This window comes from Raphanus sativus, chromosome 9 (genome assembly GCF_000801105.2).
Source record: "Raphanus sativus cultivar WK10039 chromosome 9, ASM80110v3, whole genome shotgun sequence".
NCBI lineage: Eukaryota > Viridiplantae > Streptophyta > Magnoliopsida > Brassicales > Brassicaceae > Raphanus > Raphanus sativus.
Window position 1 is genome coordinate 2,481,213 of NC_079519.1, and position 16,840 is coordinate 2,498,052.

Below are 16,840 nucleotides of genomic sequence, written 5' to 3' on the forward strand. Positions count from 1 at the left end.
TTCAAAACATATTTTTAAAAAAAATTAGAAATTTATACATAGTTGTTTTAGATAGTCTGGAAATTCTATATATGTTTACCAAATTTTTGTACTTTTTCGCAAGAAACTAAAATTATTTGGATCTCAGCTCCCGTTTGAGATAATCTACATGTAAAGAATATGGAGTTGATTGGCAAGGACTGTAGAAAACCATTTTACTCTCTAAAACTATTTTTGTAAACAATTACGTTTTAGATTTAAAAATGAATCTACATCAAAAAAAGAAATATATTAGTTTTAGAAATCAATTTTTCTACAGTTTTTATTTAATGATTTCATTTGTCTTTAAAAATAAATCTACAGCCAAAAATTTAGAGCATCTCCAATGTAAAACTCAATTTTTTCCTCAAAAATAGAGTAAAAGTGAATATGGAGTAAAATTGCTCCAACCCTACTCTATTTTTCACTCCATAATGGAGTCATGAACAAACAAAAAATAGATTACTCCATTTATGGAGTAAACTTCAAAATGGAGTGAGATATGAAGTTGGGTTGGAGCATATGTTACTCCATATTCTTTTTTACTCCATTTTGGAGTAAAAAATAGAGTTGGGTTGGAGATGCCCTTATAGCCTAATTTCTAAAGCAAAAAACATAAAAGCACAACACTTACCAATTAACCCCTATAACCATAGAGAATTTTGAGTTTACTCTCGTGCCTTTTTTTTTATGATTGTATTAGAAATTTGCCGGGCTAGAATTTCATATGTTTTGTGTTGATAGTTTTTTTTTTTTTGGAGAAAATTTTGTGTTGATAGTTTTACAAAACTCAGCCCAAAAAAAAAGATAAACCGATATTGATAATTGTCATAATTTTTTTTTTCATCTCATCTTTCCCACTGTAGGCTGGAACGTTCCCTGGCATATTTTAGTAATCCAATAACCATACAAACCTTTTTCAGGAAACTTCTGTCCAATATGAACTCAGCGTGTGGAGTTCTTGACAAAGGTAGTAAACAAAGATTTAATCATCCAATTAGCTAGTGGTAACGACACTATTAGATAAGAGCAGAGAGTAATTAGTGACATCCAATTATTGTTTTAATTAAATAAATCCGCCGTGGCGCGTGGGTGTATGCCCTCCACAATCCTTATCCCAAATGACTTTTTACTTGAAAACGCCACATCATCAATAGCATCAAAAGTGGTCCCTCTAGCCTTATAGTGTGCCACGTTTCTTTCCCAAAATATGAGCAAAGAACGGTCTTCACACTCTTCTGAACCTTTTTAGTATAATACAAGTAGGGGTGGGCAAAATATCCGTAAATTTTGATTCGATTCGTTATTCGTTCCGATTCGATCCGAAAAATCCGAATATCCGTAACTTAACGAATCAAAGCAAATACTAAAATCCAATATCCGTCAAAGACGAAGCAAATCACAAATACTAATATTTTTAGAAACGGATATCCGATCCGATCCGTTATATACATATATATGTATACATGTTTATAGAATTATATAATATACATACTTTTATATCTTTATATAAGTATTATAATGTTTTATTCACTAAATTAATTATTTAGTTATTAAAAATTTTGAAAGTATGTAATTTTCTTATAAAAAAGTAATGAAATATTATTATTTTATTTCAGATTTTCTTCTTTTTTTTTTATTTTTATTTATTTTTTTAATTTTTTATTATTTTTTACGGATCGAATCGGATATCCGAAAAAAATCGGATATTCGCGGATATCCGATGTTCCGGATATCCGAAGAGTTACGGATCGGATCGGATCGAAAAATCGAATATTCGTAAGACACGGATCGGATCACGGATATCCTTAAAATTCCGGATATCCGCTCCGTGCCCACCCCTAAATACAAGTTCTCTAGTACTTCTCCTTCGGATTACTATGATTATTAGTTTTCTTTTCGAAAAAAAGATAACTATTAGAGTTGAACAAAACCAAAAAAAGATAACTATTAGATTATAATTAGTTGTCCGGAATATTCAAAAACCACTCGATTTTTCAGCAGTCTTCTGATAAACAAAATTTAACGAGATAAAAATATATGGTTATATGGAAAACCCATCTAGATAAGTCAAATCCAACAATGAATAGTTTTCAAGTGTGATTTACGATCCTGGTTTCTAATATATATAAAAATATATGAATTATCTTACTTAGTAGCCAGTTTACTACTTCTCCTTCGGATGCAATACATATGAGGGCCTATATATTGCCCATAATGTTAGGGTGTTGATGTGTGTTTTGTCATTACATATAAACTACATAGTGCAGATAATAATAACGTTGTATATGACTTTTGATTTGTTCTATCATATGGATAGGGTAGAAAAAGATAGGATGAGAAAGCAATAACGAAGGATGAGAAACGAATATTTGAGGGGAAATAGGACAAAAGAATATACTTCTGTTTGAAATGGAGATTCACCTAAATGCTAAATACTAGAGGCCATGCAATGCAACCAAACAAATCAGTGGTCAAGCACACTCAATTATATGCCCTCTCTTCTTTTCTACGACGAAGACACTTTAGAATCTTCACAAGTTAAAAAAAAATATTTTCTACACTATTGGCTATTTCTTATTTTTTCCCTTCATATATATATATACATATACTTAAGCTTTATAAATGTAGACACAAACTTGTTACATATGTAATTCTTAATCCCTCCGTTTTAAAATGTTTTAAGAGTCTGTTAAAACAGATAAGAGATAAGTTAAGGTTTTCAATTTTCATGCATTTTTATTTATCAATAATGATGATTATATTTTAAGTTAATTGAATTATATATTAATCATAATTTATTAAAATAGTTACACGCAAAAAATAGTTACACACAGAAAATGGTGTAATTAACACAGAAAATGGTGTAACTATAATTAAATTTTGATTTTAAAATGTGTAAAAATCTAGAAAATTGTTATCGGGAAACAAGAAAAGTACAATTTACCTTTAAAGTAAAGATTAAAACTCACCATTATACAAAATAAATAGCTAGTGTCAAATAAATTATTGCTTTTTCTTTTTGGATCACATGCTTATCATGAAAAAACATGATCTAACTCAAAATTCCTTTTTGAGCTCTTTAACCGTGATTACTCTGAATTATTAGACAAATTCTCTTCGTATAATCCCAATATTATATTTATATGGAAGAAAAAAAAACAAAAATATGTGACTAGAGTCTTAGGGATAATGGATATGACATTCGAAGGACAAAACCAATTATTATTTAAATGACAATGTACCAACCAATAAGAACGAAGTGACGCACACTAAACGACAGAAAGCTCAAGAATATAAACCCCAACCTTCTCGGCTTTCTAACATTTCACAAACCTTCAAAATATCAAACACTAAACACAACCCCAAAACCATAGGCATGAATCCCAACACTGCACTCCCTCCAGGCTTCCGGTTTCATCCTACCGACGAAGAACTCATCGTTTACTATCTCAAAAACCAAACCATGTCCAGACCATGCCCTGTCTCGATCATACCAGAAGTCGATATCTACAAGTTCGACCCATGGCAATTACCCGGTTCGATCCGCTTATTCATTTCTCATATAATATTTATGGGTTACCGTTGATGTTAACTCTCTTACTTGCTTTTCAAATGTAAACAGAGAAAACAGAGTTTGGAGAAAATGAGTGGTACTTCTTCAGCCCCAGAGACAGAAAGTATCCGAACGGAGTCCGTCCGAACCGGGCAGCTGTTTCCGGTTATTGGAAAGCGACCGGTACAGACAAAGCCATTTACAGCGGTTCATGTAACGTAGGTGTCAAGAAAGCTCTCGTCTTCTACAAAGGCCGACCTCCCAAGGGGATCAAAACTGACTGGATCATGCACGAGTACCGTCTCAACGATTCACGTAAAGCATCAACCAAACGTAACGGTTCGATGAGGGTATGCAGAGAAAACAAAATCATGTGTTTTATTTCATAAGATAAAATTTATTAATTAATGTCTTATTATGTTTTTGGTGCAGTTGGATGAATGGGTACTATGTAGGATATACAAGAAGAGACTAGGAGCAGGGAAGCTTCTGGATGAGAGAGAGGGTTACATGGACGAAGTACAAATCGATGAGACGTTAACAGTTGTTACGAACGAAGCAGAGAGAAGAAATGAGGAAGAGATAACGATGATGACGTCGACGAAGCTTCCTAGAACGTGTTCGCTTGCCCATTTGCTAGAAATGGATTACATGGGACCCATCTCACACATTTTAACACCATTCGATCTCCATAGTCCTGATCCGAACATTGCGAACGAGTCTGGTTGGTTCGGAGATCTACAGATTAACCAAGACGAGATCTTGAACCATCATCGTCAGGCTAGCATGTTTCAGTTTTAGTGATGGATTGGTATAAAGAAGAAGAAGAAGGAAGAAATGAACATGGAAGATTGTAAAATATTAACTAGTAAAGAACCAAATTGTGATTCTTTATATTTTCTCGCATATGAATGTGAAACGAAAAGATAATGTTTAATTAATATTAAGCTGCTTCAGCATGTTCAAACGTAGTCATGGAGTTTATTTACGTTATACTAACCAATAAACAAATAATATTTGTGTACTATATGGTTGTTGTTTTTTAAAGAAAGATAACAAAATAGAGATTGGGACGACGTTAACTTGGTATGAAAAAGTCGATGGCGTGTGGTGGAAGGAATCAACGCCAGATGCAATGCATTTATGGTACTTATCTTTGTCGTTTATGTAGATAACGAATGTTAATTACTTGTCATCATCGTACTTTAAACCTCATTTTGATTCGGTCTACGCAGACTCAAAACATAATGGAACGAAAGCAACTTATCATAAGTAAGATTACAAAATTGTGGGCCTTTCATGCTAATTTTGACCGTTTTTTGGTCTACCTAAAAACGGTTTACCAAAACCAAGAGGACCAAACTAGTTTTAGAAAGAATCCTATAACACGCTAATGAAGTGAACTACTTCTACAAAGAAGGAAATAGAAAAGATTGGTAGCTAAGTGGTAGATTGCTCACATGCTTTGGCTGATCACCAAACAAACCAGATAGAGATATAAAAAGTCTTTAGTCCTTATTTTTCAGATTGAAAGAGGCGAACAAAAATGTCTATGTGGATCGTTCTAGCTTGCATGGTGACATCTTGGATCTTCGTGCACCGATGGGGACAGAGGAATAAGAGAGGTCCCAAGACATGGCCTTTGGTCGGAGCAGCCATCGAGCAGTTGACCAATTTTGACCGAATGCACGATTGGCTCGTTGAGTATCTTTACGACTCAAGAACCGTAGTGGTTCCCATGCCCTTCACCACTTATACATACATAGCAGATCCCATCAATGTAGAACACGTTCTCAAAACCAATTTCTCCAACTACCCAAAGGTGAGAAGCAAACTCTTTTACTAGTGTGTATAAGTGTTAATGTCATTTTCATTTATGTTTTTTTTTGTAATAAGGGAGAGACGTACCATTCGTATATGGAAGTTTTGCTGGGAGATGGGATCTTCAATTCAGATGGAGAGCTTTGGAGGAAACAGAGGAAAACCGCGAGTTTCGAGTTTGCTTCCAAGAATCTCAGAGACTTCAGTACCGTAGTGTTTAAAGAGTACAGCCTCAAGCTCTTCTCCGTCCTTTGTCAAGCTTCTTTCAAAGACCAACAAGTAGACATGCAGGTAAAGTCCACCAGTTATATGAACATGACCCGATCTGAGATTTATGAAGTTATAAATATTTTAAAGTTATTATTATTATTTTTTTGGTAAAAGAAATTTGAAAAAATTTGGGAACCATTAATCTTATATATAATAATTTAAAAAAATCTGAAGTCAAGAAGAATGTTTTATCCGATTGTGCTCAAGACCGGTACTAGCATATCTGTGAACATGTCGTATGTTTCCAAATATTTTTGGCTACAGGAATTGTTGATGAGAATGACTCTAGACTCCATATGTAAAGTGGGGTTTGGTGTGGAGATAGGAACATTAGCTCCAGAGTTACCAGAGAATCGCTTTGCTAAGGCTTTCGATACTGCAAATATAATTGTAACACTTCGTTTCATAGACCCTCTTTGGAAGATGAAAAAGTACCTTAACATAGGCTCTGAGGCACTACTTGGAAAGAGCATAAAAGTCGTCGATGATTTCACCTATTCAATGATAAGAAGAAGGAAAGCAGAGATATTAGAGGCACATAAATCTCCTTCCATCAACATCAAGGTAACAAAAAAAAACGTTAGTACTCAAATAAATGTATATATGCATGCCCTTGTCACGTATTAACAATTTTTTTTTCTTTCTCAAAATGTACTAATAGATGAAGCATGATATACTCTCGAGGTTCATTGAGATCAGCGACGATCCTGACAGCAAATCAACTGAGAAAAGTCTAAGAGATATAGTCCTCAATTTTGTTATTGCTGGAAGAGATACAACAGCAACAACTCTCACTTGGGCTATATACATGATAATGATGCATGAACATGTCGCCGAGAAGCTTTGCTCAGAGCTTAAAGAACTCGAAAGAGACAAGGCAGAAGAGACTAACACACCGTTGTGTCATTACGATACAGAGGATTTCAAGTCCTTTAACGAGAGGGTAACACAGTTTGCAGGAATGCTAAATTATGATTCCTTAGGAAAGCTACACTACTTACACGCAGTGGTAACAGAAACACTTCGTCTCTACCCTGCGGTTCCTCAGGTATGTATCATACTATTAATATCCATCAAAATCTTGGGAAGTACTAGGGACTTAAAAGTAAAACTAATGTAGGATCCAAAAGGAGTGTTAGAAGATGATATATTACCTAATGGAACAAAGGTGAAAGCAGGAGGTATGGTAACATATGTTCCTTACTCGATGGGTCGCATGGAATACAACTGGGGATCAGATGCAGCTACGTTTAAACCTGAAAGATGGCTTAAAGATGGGATGTTTCAGAACGCTTCCCCATTCAAGTTCACAGCATTTCAGGTATAAGCAAACAAACACATACAATTTTTTTAATGGATTATGAAAATATGTCAACATGAAGAAATGTGAGTGATGCAGGCTGGACCTAGGATATGCTTGGGAAAGGATTCAGCTTATCTACAAATGAAGATGGCAATGGCAATTCTTTGCAGATTCTATAGATTCCATTTGGTGCCAAATCACCCTGTCAAGTATCGGATGATGACTATCTTATCTATGGCGCATGGTTTGAAAGTTACCGTCTCTAGACGTTCATAGACAAAAAAATAAAAAGAGAGAACAATAAAGGGAAAGTGTCTAATACAGTATGGAATGATACAAGAAGATAAGATATACAAAACTTTATTAAACACTTTGTTCTTAGACTATCAAAGAAGAACAGTTGTCCAAGTGAATATATAATGTCAAATTTCATGTTCTAAAACTTGGTGAGTAGATAACTTCTTTTCAATAAAAAATCTTAAGTTATGATTTTGCTGATAAATTAATTATATTTGGTTATGAATAGTATTATGAGAATTATGAAAAAAAATTCTGAAAACTTATTTATCTCTATTAGAATGAACAACATCATTTGAAATGATCATGCCAAGATCAAACTATAAGGTAAAGATTTTAATAAAACAATCATGTACCAAAATTTAATTTTTTAAAAAATTGTTTCTATGTAAATATTGAGTTCGATCATATATTAAATGCAGTTAAACCAAATATGTAATATGTCACTTCCATATCGGTCCAACAATGTTGGATATTGAATCTTTGATATGATTGGAAAATTCGGCCCATGAAGGGCCCAAAGAGTTTAGGAGAGAATGATATGCTGCGTTAAGTTGAGGCATTTGTCATCGTGGAACGTGGAGCTCACATAACTAAACAAGATCCGATCTAACCCCCGGTTCTCGTCGGAATCTCTTCACGGTTAACCGGCGTTCCTCATCCACCTTTCGGTAAATCTCTTGCCGATCCGACCATTTTATTTTTGTTTCTGTCTGATCATGTGCGCCTGCCTCGAGTATGGTTTGTGAACGATTGTCAATGCAAAAGTAAAACTTTCAAGTGTGATTTAATGTTGTTATTATCAACATCTTTATAGAGTTTCGCATCTGAAATTTAAAAAAAAAGAGTGGACTTTTTTCAAAAAAAATAAATTCGAGTAGTTTTGAGTTTTTGTAGTAGTGATAACGACATTATATGTGTGTGTTTGTGTTCTAGAGTTGAAGTTTTCCTGTAGTTCTTCCTATTGACTCCTTAGATTAGGACTTTTTACTGTAGTGAAGACTTTAACTAATTATTGTAAATTTACCAGTTGTTATGGAAGACGTCAAGGGAAAGGAGCTTGTTGATGATAATCCACCTCCTGTTGACCAAAATGATAACAAGAATGAAACTGAGATTCATAAACAGCCATCATCTGAGTCAGAGGTAACCACCACCACTTACAGAGCATTGTTTAATAGTAGTTATGATCTCATTGTTTATTGACTGTTGGCCATCACTGTAGGAAAATGCGATCAAGAAAAAGTATGGAGGATTGTTGCCAAAGAAGATTCCTTTGATATCCAAGGTAATAGCTTTTTTTTTTTGTTTTTTTCACCTTTGATATATACAAAAGAAAAAAAAAACTATAATTTTTTTTGATCCAATTAGAGCAAAGCTAATTTCAGATGTTGTTATTCATGTTTCATTCAAGGATCATGAGCGCGCGTTTTTTGACTCTGCTGATTGGGCATTAGGCAAGGTGATTATTTTGCTTACTAACTAACTAACAACCTTTTGTTACTATCCTTCCTGCTACTGTCTCTTTCTGTGTTGTAAGTAATGCACTGCAAAGAAAGAAGAAGCTAATAACTTGAATTTTATCATTTTAATCAGCAAAAAGGACAAAAGCCTAAAGGGCCTTTGGAAGCTCTCCGACCAAAACTGCAGGTAAAGTTGAAAGCTCGCTTATTTTTTTTCTGTGTATTTTCCACTTGGTTCTTTTGTTTTGTCTTGAAATCTATCTGTTTCACGCAACAGCCAACCCCGCACCAGCAGCCTAGAGCTAGACGGATGGCTTTATCTTCAGGCGACAACACTGAAGGTGATGCTTTTATAAGATAAAATGGAATCCACAATCCCTGTTTTCTTGATTCCATTTTTGACATATATAAACTCAAAGTCATTCATTGTGTGAAAATTCAGACGCTGATGCTGACAACAACGAACCTCTCGATGACCAAGCTAGCGCATCAGTTGCCAAGGATGATGGAGGGAACGATACTGCTGACGCGAAAGAAGACATCAAGTCATGAACAAAAACATATCACAAGTCAATTTTACAGAAGAATAAGCGACCAGGTTTGCTGCTATGCAAACGGTCGTAGTAATATCGAGTCTCTCTCCCTCTCTCTTTACATTTTATTCCATACATACTTGGGCACCAGCAAATCTGTATCACACCATACAAAACCTAGTAGTTGTTTGAAACGTCTATTTGACGATTTGCAAAATGGTTTGCTTTTTAATGATCCATCAAATACCCTCTTTCTATTACTCATCTGAACACCAATCTTGGCATCTTTACTCAAATCAAGTAAGTTAAAACAAAAATGGAGCTTTGTAGAGCAAATGTTAGATCTAAAACATAGAAAGACTCGCCTTCCTTGAAGTTCCCTTCGTCCTCTCCTCTTTCACGTGTGTTGTTCACAGTACCTTGTGGTCAAAGGTGCCGACTCATAGATGCATTTCGTGTAGCACCGGCCAATCAATCTCGAGTAACATGTTATTTTGTTCAGAACATCTTACTATCCCAACTCAATTGGATTTCTTATTGAATATGAAATACTATAAAATGTTTTATTTGGCAAGGTGTTGAACAACAATGATGAAAGATCAATGCAAGTCGATCTTACTATTATGTAAGATTATTATTATTTTTTTTTTTTAAATGTGAACGTGGTAATAAGCTATCATAGAGGGGTTGACAACTAATATGTTTACTTGGCATTTTACTTAAGCAAGTGACTGACGTGTTACTACCAAATTTGTACAAGTTTTACGGTGGGAGGGGGAGTGAGTGCACTGAGTAGTTATGAAGTGATATTTAAGAAAAAATAAATGGTATATCATTTACGGTGTGTCGGTGTGCTCGGCTCCTCTCCTCAGGCGAACATTCCGGTAAGGTTCTTCTCGCTGCCATGCAACCATGTGAACATGATCTCCATCTTCTTTTTTTTTTTAAATTCTCCCTTTGGATTCTGAGAGTCTTGTTGTTGCTTATGGGTAGAAACTAGAAAGTCTAGAGACAAATAGACCATTGTTCCTGCTCCATGCAGCTAATATTGAATGTATGATTACTAAGAGACTATTGTTTCTTAATCCCAAAAAATACAATATATGATGTTTGTTTTAGCAGGTTTGTTGTTTATTGGGACACGGCTAAGTATACATCAAGTTTATTGCAGAAAATGGTAATGTTACCGCTGAATAATCTCTCATATACTTGCAAGTCTTGATATCGTATGGAAATTATGATAAAAAGAAAAGTTTCCATGTTTTTTTCAGGCAAAACATTCTGCTGGTGATGACGATGATGTAAATTGGAATACAGATGATGAAATTGATAACTTCCAATCGTCTCCTCCTGTAAATTATATATCCAAAGTCTCAATTATTCAACCAGCTTGTTTCTGAATTCTAAAAGAAAAAACATGAATATTTTTATGTTTGTTTTTTTGTGTATGACATTAGAGAAACGTAGTTCATATGGATGAGACGATTGCTAAGTTTATTGAGATGGGATACTCCATCGAAATGATCGGTAGAGCTGTTGAAGAAACCGGCGGTTAGAATTCTATTTATTTATTTATTCTTGTGTGTGTGTTATCTGAGATATGCGTTTCTGTGTCCTGTTAATAATCATTAGCAATTTGTAGGAGAAAATCCAGAACCTATGTTGATTCTTGAAACTCTCTTCAAGATTTCTGTGAGTTTCTTCTTTATGTTCATCATATTTTTTTTCTCTCTCTTGTGGTCACAGCCTGATGGTATGTAATTTTAACTCCATTCTATGCTTTTTTTTTTTGTGTAGACAAGCTCTGAAGCTAGTTCATCTAAATCTAAGCTCATAGATGAGCTTATTGGTATGGGGTTTTCTGAGGAATCAGTGATCAAAGTAATACAAGAACATGGTAATGACATATCTCTTACTCTCTTTTTTTTACAAGGAATTGGGAAACTTCAGTGTGGTATCCTGAAACCGTGTTTGATAATATCTAGGCGAAGAAAATCTAGAGGAGATAACAAATACACTTCTTAGCTACGCAGTAAGTAGATACTCTGATTATTTATTGTATCTTTGACATCAGACAACAAAATGCACTTAATGTCTCACGTACTGAAGCCTTGTTGCTGTTTTAGGAGGCAGAGAAAATGCGTGGAACAGAGAATGAGGACATCAACAATAACTACTTATCAGATGATAATGATGACGACGGCAATCTTTACTCAGGTTTATCATCCTCAGATGAAGAGGTATATACCAGACTGTTCTGAGTTTCGATGCGTTTATCATTTTACATTTTGTAGATGTAGACTTTATAACATTGTCTTCTTTATCTATTTTTGGAAAAAAAATAACAGAATGAGTTAAACTCATTCCATGAAGATGGTAGATTGCAAGATCTGATCAAAATGGGTTATCCAAGGAAAGAGGCTTCTATAGCTTTAGAGAGATGTGGTAACCTCTAAAAGCTAGCTTATTGATACATTACATTATTATTATTTTAATCTTTATATTAGTTAGATGTTTGCATTTATTTCTCTCATAGGTGCAATCAGTCTCCTCGCAGCTTATTCATGTTTCTTCTCAAACTTTTCAGGAGAAATTGCAAGTCTGGCAGAAATAGTTGACTTCATTTTTGCTGCTCAAATGGCACGGCAACTAGATGAGTTTTGGGCAGCTCCTGAGGTACAAGAGGTAAATAAGTTTAAGTCCTCTTGAATATGTGTAATATGTGGTTTGAAGCTTGACCTTTTGATTGTGCGTGAAGCAGCGAAGAATTAATGAGCCACCGTCAAGAAGGAGAAAGCTGAACACTGACATGGCCACCGATGAAGAGCTCATCCGTCTACCAAATCCAATGATCGGGTTTGGTGTACCTAAGGAACCTGGACTTATAACTGAGAGGCCAGTCCCTATTCCTAATATTGCTCTTGGTCCCCCATATTTCTACTACGAGAATGTTGCAATGACACCCAAAGGTGTTTGGGACAAGATGTCTAGTCACCTGTACGACATCAAACCTGAATTTGTGGACTCTCTGTACTTCTGTGCTGCTGCAAGGAAGAGAGGTTATATTCACAACCTCCCAATCAAGAACAGGTTTGAGATACAACCCACACCACACTATACCATACAAGAAGAGTTTCCTTTGACCAAGAAATGGTGGCCTCCTTGGGATAAACGAACGAAGCTGAACTGTGTGTTGACTTGCATCGCCAGTGCTCAGCTCACAAACAGAATACGCAAGCGTCTTGAAAAACATGAGGGTGACCCAGCTGTGCAGAAAGATGTCGTAGATCAGTGCAAAAAATGGAACCTGGTTTGGGTTGGTAAGAACAAAGCTGCCCCACTTGAACCTTACGAGATGGAAAGGCTTCTAGGTTTCCCAAATAACCATACTCGTGGTATAAGCAGAACGGACCGTTACAAGTCTCTAGGCAACTCATTTCAGGTAGTAAAGGCTCTTTGTGTCAGTTCAAGTATCTTGGTCTAAACTTTTTTTTTATTTTGTCCTTTAGGTTGATACTGTTGCCTATCACTTGTCTGTCCTTAAGCCTTTGTACCCAAAAGGCATAAAGGTCTTGTCACTTTTCACGGGCATAGGTGGTGGAGAAGTGGCACTTCACCGTCTTCAGATACCGATGAATCTAGTTGTATCTGTTGAGATTTCAGAAGTCAACAGGAACATATTCCGGAGTTTTTGGGAGCAGACAAATCAAAGAGGTGATCTGATAGAGTTTACAAATGTTGAAGAGCTAGACGACCATAAGATAGAGGTACTTATGGACCAGTATGGAGGGTTTGACCTTGTTATAGGCGGTAGCCCCTGTAACAATTTAGCTGGAGCTAATAGGGTTAGTAGGAACGGACTTGAAGGAGACCAATCATCACTCTTCTATGACTACTGCCGGATTTTAGAGGCTGTTCGCCGCAAAGCCTCAAAAATGAGGAGATAAGAGTATATCTCTTGTGTAGATCACTGTTTTGCATGAGCTGCGTTCAAACTTGTATGTTCTATGCTGCTTCTTTTTGTGCCTATCTGGACTACTACGCTAGACAAAATGAAACCATACTAAACCAATATATATAAGGTCAAATATGCTGATTAGTCTTTTATTAACAACCAGTCATGTAAGTTCAAGATTTTCATCAAATAAGATTTCTTATGAGTTATGATGACAGAAGCGATGACGTCTTACTCAAACAAAACAAGTCTTCAGAATGTCGGAACTAAGAAAGTCAACTTGAAGGCTTATTTTATTTTTTTCCTTCTCTTTTCGCCAAACTCCTCTTTTCTTTGTTGTTTCCTTATTGACTTGACCTTTCCCCAAGTATGTAACTTTGCTCCTACCGTTAGGTGAAGCTTAAAGAGACCATGTTCTTTCTCAGATCCAGAACACTCATCTTACTTGAGGTTCCTCCTCTAACTCTTCCTTCTACTGATACTACACAGCTTCTTCACAATGCTTTTTGTTCAAAGGTATGGATGCAATCTATTTTTTTCTCAGATCGTTTATATCTCTTAAAATTCACAAAACATATTCAATACAGTGAATATTTCTTGTAGCTATCATGAAATAGATCCCACATAGATTAGCAGAAGACATAGAAATAAACCTAACTTTTATCTAGTTACATCTGGAAGTTCAGTTCTTGATATGAGTGAGTTCTTGCACATAAGTGTTATAGTGTTAAAGAGTTTGGTATATGTACATTCAGAATAGGTTGAGTTCTTGTAAAGAAGTGATATAGTGTTAAGAGTTTGGTAATGTACATTCAGGATGTTCCAGGAGCACATCATCCGCAGAGGCCGGAGGTATTTTAGAAGGCTTAACTCTTGGCTTTTGAACTCCACGATGCAGTCTTATTGGGATGAGGTTTGAGTTTTGCATCAATCTTTTGACCGATTCCTCAAGAATCACACACTTATTTGAATTTTCCTCTGTTTTTTTTTTCTTTGGTAAAGATTGAAATTTTCAAGAATAAGGTGTTTGATAAACTGACTGCAAAAGATGAGAAGGTGTTGGAGATTGGTATTGGGACAGGTCCTAATATGAGATACTTCGCTGCTCGTAATGTGAATGTAAACCTTATTGGGTTGGATCCAAACCCTAAAATGAAGAAGTATGCACGCAAAGCCGCTGTGAGATCAGGATTGAATCCCAAAAACTTTAGATTCATGCAAGGAGTAAGTATTGGTTAACGATCTGTCTGTCTGCATCATACACACTGATTCTAATGTTACTTCTCTGATTCTTTCACTAGGTAGGAGAGGCTATACCATTAGACGATGGTTCAGTGGATGCAGTCGTTGCAACACTTGTTCTATGTACTGTCTCTGATGTCACTAAAACACTCAATGGTACTTCTTTCTTCCTAATCATAAAAGCATCATTGCTGATATCTCTAAACTAGCCCTTTTATGGTAATTTTAGAAATCAAGCGAGTGCTGAGACCAGGAGGGAGTTTCATCTTCTTAGAACATGTTGCAGCAGAAGGTACATAAGTATGTGTTCATATAGATAATTAGATATGAAGAGAGAGAGGTCTAACCATATCAAATTGCATTAAAACCTAAATTATTTTGTGATAGCAGATGGTTCTCTCTTCAGGCGTTTGCAGAAACTGTTGGATCCATTGCAGCAGATATTAGCAGATGGATGCCATTTGACAAGAAACACGAGAGAGTGCATCTTGGAAGCTGGTTTCAGCGGTGGTGCTGAAATAGAGACGGTGTCAATGTATAGTTTCCCGTGGATAACAAGACCACATATCTATGGAGTAGCTTACAAGTAAAGCTATATATCAAGTATCAGCTCTGCTCAAACGCATACAACAATGAATGGTGGGTGCAAGGCTTTAGACGGATTTTGAACTCTGAGAAAGTTATGTTTGATGTTGTAACCGAGTGTTGTTTCATCAAAAAAGGAAATAAGAGGAAGATGCCAACTTTCTTGATAATTTTGTATAAGACAACAAGTCATACGAATATTTTTTTAATTCAACTGCCTTTACACGTGCCTTTGTCCCCAAAAACTTGTCCACATAGTTACTAGGGAAAATTGTCAAATATAACTCACAGCTTGATTTCAAATGCAAAAGTATACCCAAACTTGAATCAAATGCAGAAGTAACTTAAAAGACTATTGAAATTACAACCAACCCTTTATGACCAAACAAAAAAAAACAGTTTTTTTTTTACGTTTTTAACCCCAATAAGTCTTATGGCCAGACGACTTACTTGAAAGTCGTCCAGTATAGTTAATCTTAAAAATAATTTATAATTTTTTTAAAAAATATTTTGATAAGTGAAAAATTGAAATCATGTAATTAAGATATGTTAAAAGTGTTATAAATTAAAATATAACAAAAGTGAATTGTTTTCAACATAGATGAGTAAAAATAGTGAGTCATGATATTCTTTGGTTTAGGTTTTGCCAACATATGTTGTAGTATTGTATGTGTTCTTAGGGTTAGATTTTGGAAAGCATAAAAGTATTTTTGAAAAATATGAAATTTACCCAAATGTGTTTATTTATGTGTATAATAAACACTAAGCAAGTTTAATTTGATTTTATAACTTATTTAGTTAGTTAATTTTAGTCAATTTAGTTTAGTGGTTAAATTTAGGGTCTGGACGACTTACAAGTAAGTCTTGTAAGTCTTCTAGACGACTAGACGACTTACAAGTAAGTCTTCTAGACGACTGGACGACTTACAAGTAAGTCTTCTGGTATAGTTGATCTTAAAAATAATTTATAAAATTTATAAAAAAATATTTTGATAAATGAAAAACTGAAATCATGTAATTAACATATGTTATAAGTGATATAAATTAAGATACAATAAAAGTGATTGTTTTCAACATAGATGAGTGAAAATATTTAGTTTCCCGCTAAAAATATTTAGTTTCCCGTTAAAAATATTTGAGTTTCCCGCTAAAAATATCGAAGTCTTCTGGACGACTTACAAGTAAGTCGTCTAGGAAGTCTTCTATTCATAAGACTTACTTGAAAGTCTTCTGAATCTAAAATATTTAACCTAATTGGATTTTTTGTCTCCCTATATAAAGAAAAATTTAACCATTCTCTCTCCTCCTCTCAAATGGCTACAACAAAAATGTAATGTTCATCATTCTAAAACTCTCAAACCTCTCTCTAATCTCTTTGAACTTATAAACACCAAGCTTATATCAATTGATTGTTTTTGTCTCATATCTTTCTCACTAATTTATCTTGTTTTTGCAGGTTTTTCATCACATGATTCTCATCTTCCACTCATTTAAAGGTAGATCTATTAATTTTAGAAATGTAATTTTATGTCTCATTTTTCTTCATTTTGTAACTTCTTGTTGCATAAAGTTCTTACCTTTTTCCTCAAACTAATACTCTCCAAAGCCACTCCAATCTCTTAGACTTGAAAACACCAAACTTTATATGAATTTTTCAGTTTTGTCTCATGTCTTTCTGAATAATCTATCTTTTTTTGCAGGTTTTTAATCAGATGGTTCTCAACTTCCACTTGGATATGTACGTTGTGTGTTCTATATAAGTATGTTTATCTAATCTTCCACTCATTTTCTATGTTT

The 16,840-nt window shown here is 34.8% G+C and overlaps 5 protein-coding genes across 5 annotated transcripts; all 5 read left to right on the forward strand.

Moving 5' to 3' along the window:
* Positions 1-3,220: 3,220 nt before the first annotated feature.
* On the forward strand, positions 3,221-4,545 carry LOC108823334 (NAC transcription factor 29; the record flags this gene model as incomplete). The annotated part of the gene is made up of 3 exons (XM_018596513.2): positions 3,221-3,557; positions 3,644-3,924; positions 4,007-4,545. Coding segments are annotated over 3 exons (987 nt in total), but the record flags the coding sequence as incomplete, so codon positions are not given.
* Positions 4,546-5,087: 542 nt separating this feature from the next.
* On the forward strand, positions 5,088-7,470 carry LOC108823332 (cytochrome P450 704B1). Its single transcript, XM_018596510.2, has 6 exons — positions 5,088-5,396; positions 5,471-5,686; positions 5,930-6,229; positions 6,327-6,713; positions 6,786-6,986; positions 7,065-7,470. Exons 1-6 carry the CDS (start codon positions 5,121-5,123, stop codon positions 7,242-7,244), a joined length of 1,560 nt encoding a protein of 519 aa, XP_018452012.2. The 5' UTR covers positions 5,088-5,120; the 3' UTR covers positions 7,245-7,470.
* Positions 7,471-7,803: 333 nt separating this feature from the next.
* Positions 7,804-9,505, forward strand: LOC108824251 (uncharacterized). The gene is made up of 7 exons (XM_018597633.2): positions 7,804-7,936; positions 8,296-8,411; positions 8,491-8,553; positions 8,680-8,727; positions 8,862-8,915; positions 9,006-9,069; positions 9,171-9,505. Exons 2-7 carry the CDS (start codon positions 8,301-8,303, stop codon positions 9,278-9,280), a joined length of 450 nt encoding a protein of 149 aa, XP_018453135.2. The 5' UTR covers positions 7,804-7,936; positions 8,296-8,300; the 3' UTR covers positions 9,281-9,505.
* Positions 9,506-10,085: 580 nt separating this feature from the next.
* Positions 10,086-13,210, forward strand: LOC108824499 (DNA (cytosine-5)-methyltransferase DRM1). The gene is made up of 12 exons (XM_056994235.1): positions 10,086-10,150; positions 10,384-10,438; positions 10,533-10,649; positions 10,719-10,812; positions 10,904-10,953; positions 11,059-11,158; positions 11,247-11,293; positions 11,388-11,501; positions 11,610-11,706; positions 11,849-11,946; positions 12,023-12,703; positions 12,771-13,210. The coding sequence occupies exons 1-12, from the start codon at positions 10,086-10,088 to the stop codon at positions 13,206-13,208; spliced, it is 1,956 nt and encodes a 651-aa protein (XP_056850215.1). The 3' UTR covers positions 13,209-13,210.
* Positions 13,211-13,573: 363 nt separating this feature from the next.
* Positions 13,574-15,279, forward strand: LOC108838029 (uncharacterized). Its single transcript, XM_056993519.1, has 6 exons — positions 13,574-13,732; positions 14,033-14,129; positions 14,219-14,440; positions 14,518-14,614; positions 14,688-14,750; positions 14,849-15,279. Exons 1-6 carry the CDS (start codon positions 13,716-13,718, stop codon positions 15,046-15,048), a joined length of 696 nt encoding a protein of 231 aa, XP_056849499.1. The 5' UTR covers positions 13,574-13,715; the 3' UTR covers positions 15,049-15,279.
* Positions 15,280-16,840: the final 1,561 nt, after the last annotated feature.

Excerpts from the sequence above, each read along its gene's own strand:
- LOC108824499 (XM_056994235.1), top strand. The coding sequence starts at position 10,086 with ATGGTATATCATTTACGGTGTGTCGGTGTGCTCGGCTCCTCTCCTCAG. Across the intron at positions 11,947-12,022 it reads CAGCTCCTGAGGTACAAGAG|CGAAGAATTAATGAGCCACC; the intron begins GTAAATAAGTTT and ends TGCGTGAAGCAG. Across the intron at positions 12,704-12,770 it reads CTCTAGGCAACTCATTTCAG|GTTGATACTGTTGCCTATCA; the intron begins GTAGTAAAGGCT and ends TTTGTCCTTTAG.
- LOC108823332 (XM_018596510.2), top strand. The coding sequence starts at position 5,121 with ATGTCTATGTGGATCGTTCTAGCTTGCATGGTGACATCTTGGATCTTC. Across the intron at positions 5,687-5,929 it reads ACCAACAAGTAGACATGCAG|GAATTGTTGATGAGAATGAC; the intron begins GTAAAGTCCACC and ends TTTTGGCTACAG. Across the intron at positions 6,230-6,326 it reads CTCCTTCCATCAACATCAAG|ATGAAGCATGATATACTCTC; the intron begins GTAACAAAAAAA and ends ATGTACTAATAG.
- LOC108838029 (XM_056993519.1), top strand. Across the intron at positions 14,130-14,218 it reads TGCAGTCTTATTGGGATGAG|ATTGAAATTTTCAAGAATAA; the intron begins GTTTGAGTTTTG and ends TCTTTGGTAAAG. Across the intron at positions 14,441-14,517 it reads ACTTTAGATTCATGCAAGGA|GTAGGAGAGGCTATACCATT; the intron begins GTAAGTATTGGT and ends TTCTTTCACTAG.
- LOC108824251 (XM_018597633.2), top strand. The coding sequence starts at position 8,301 with ATGGAAGACGTCAAGGGAAAGGAGCTTGTTGATGATAATCCACCTCCT. Across the intron at positions 8,554-8,679 it reads AGATTCCTTTGATATCCAAG|GATCATGAGCGCGCGTTTTT; the intron begins GTAATAGCTTTT and ends GTTTCATTCAAG. Across the intron at positions 8,728-8,861 it reads CTGATTGGGCATTAGGCAAG|CAAAAAGGACAAAAGCCTAA; the intron begins GTGATTATTTTG and ends CATTTTAATCAG.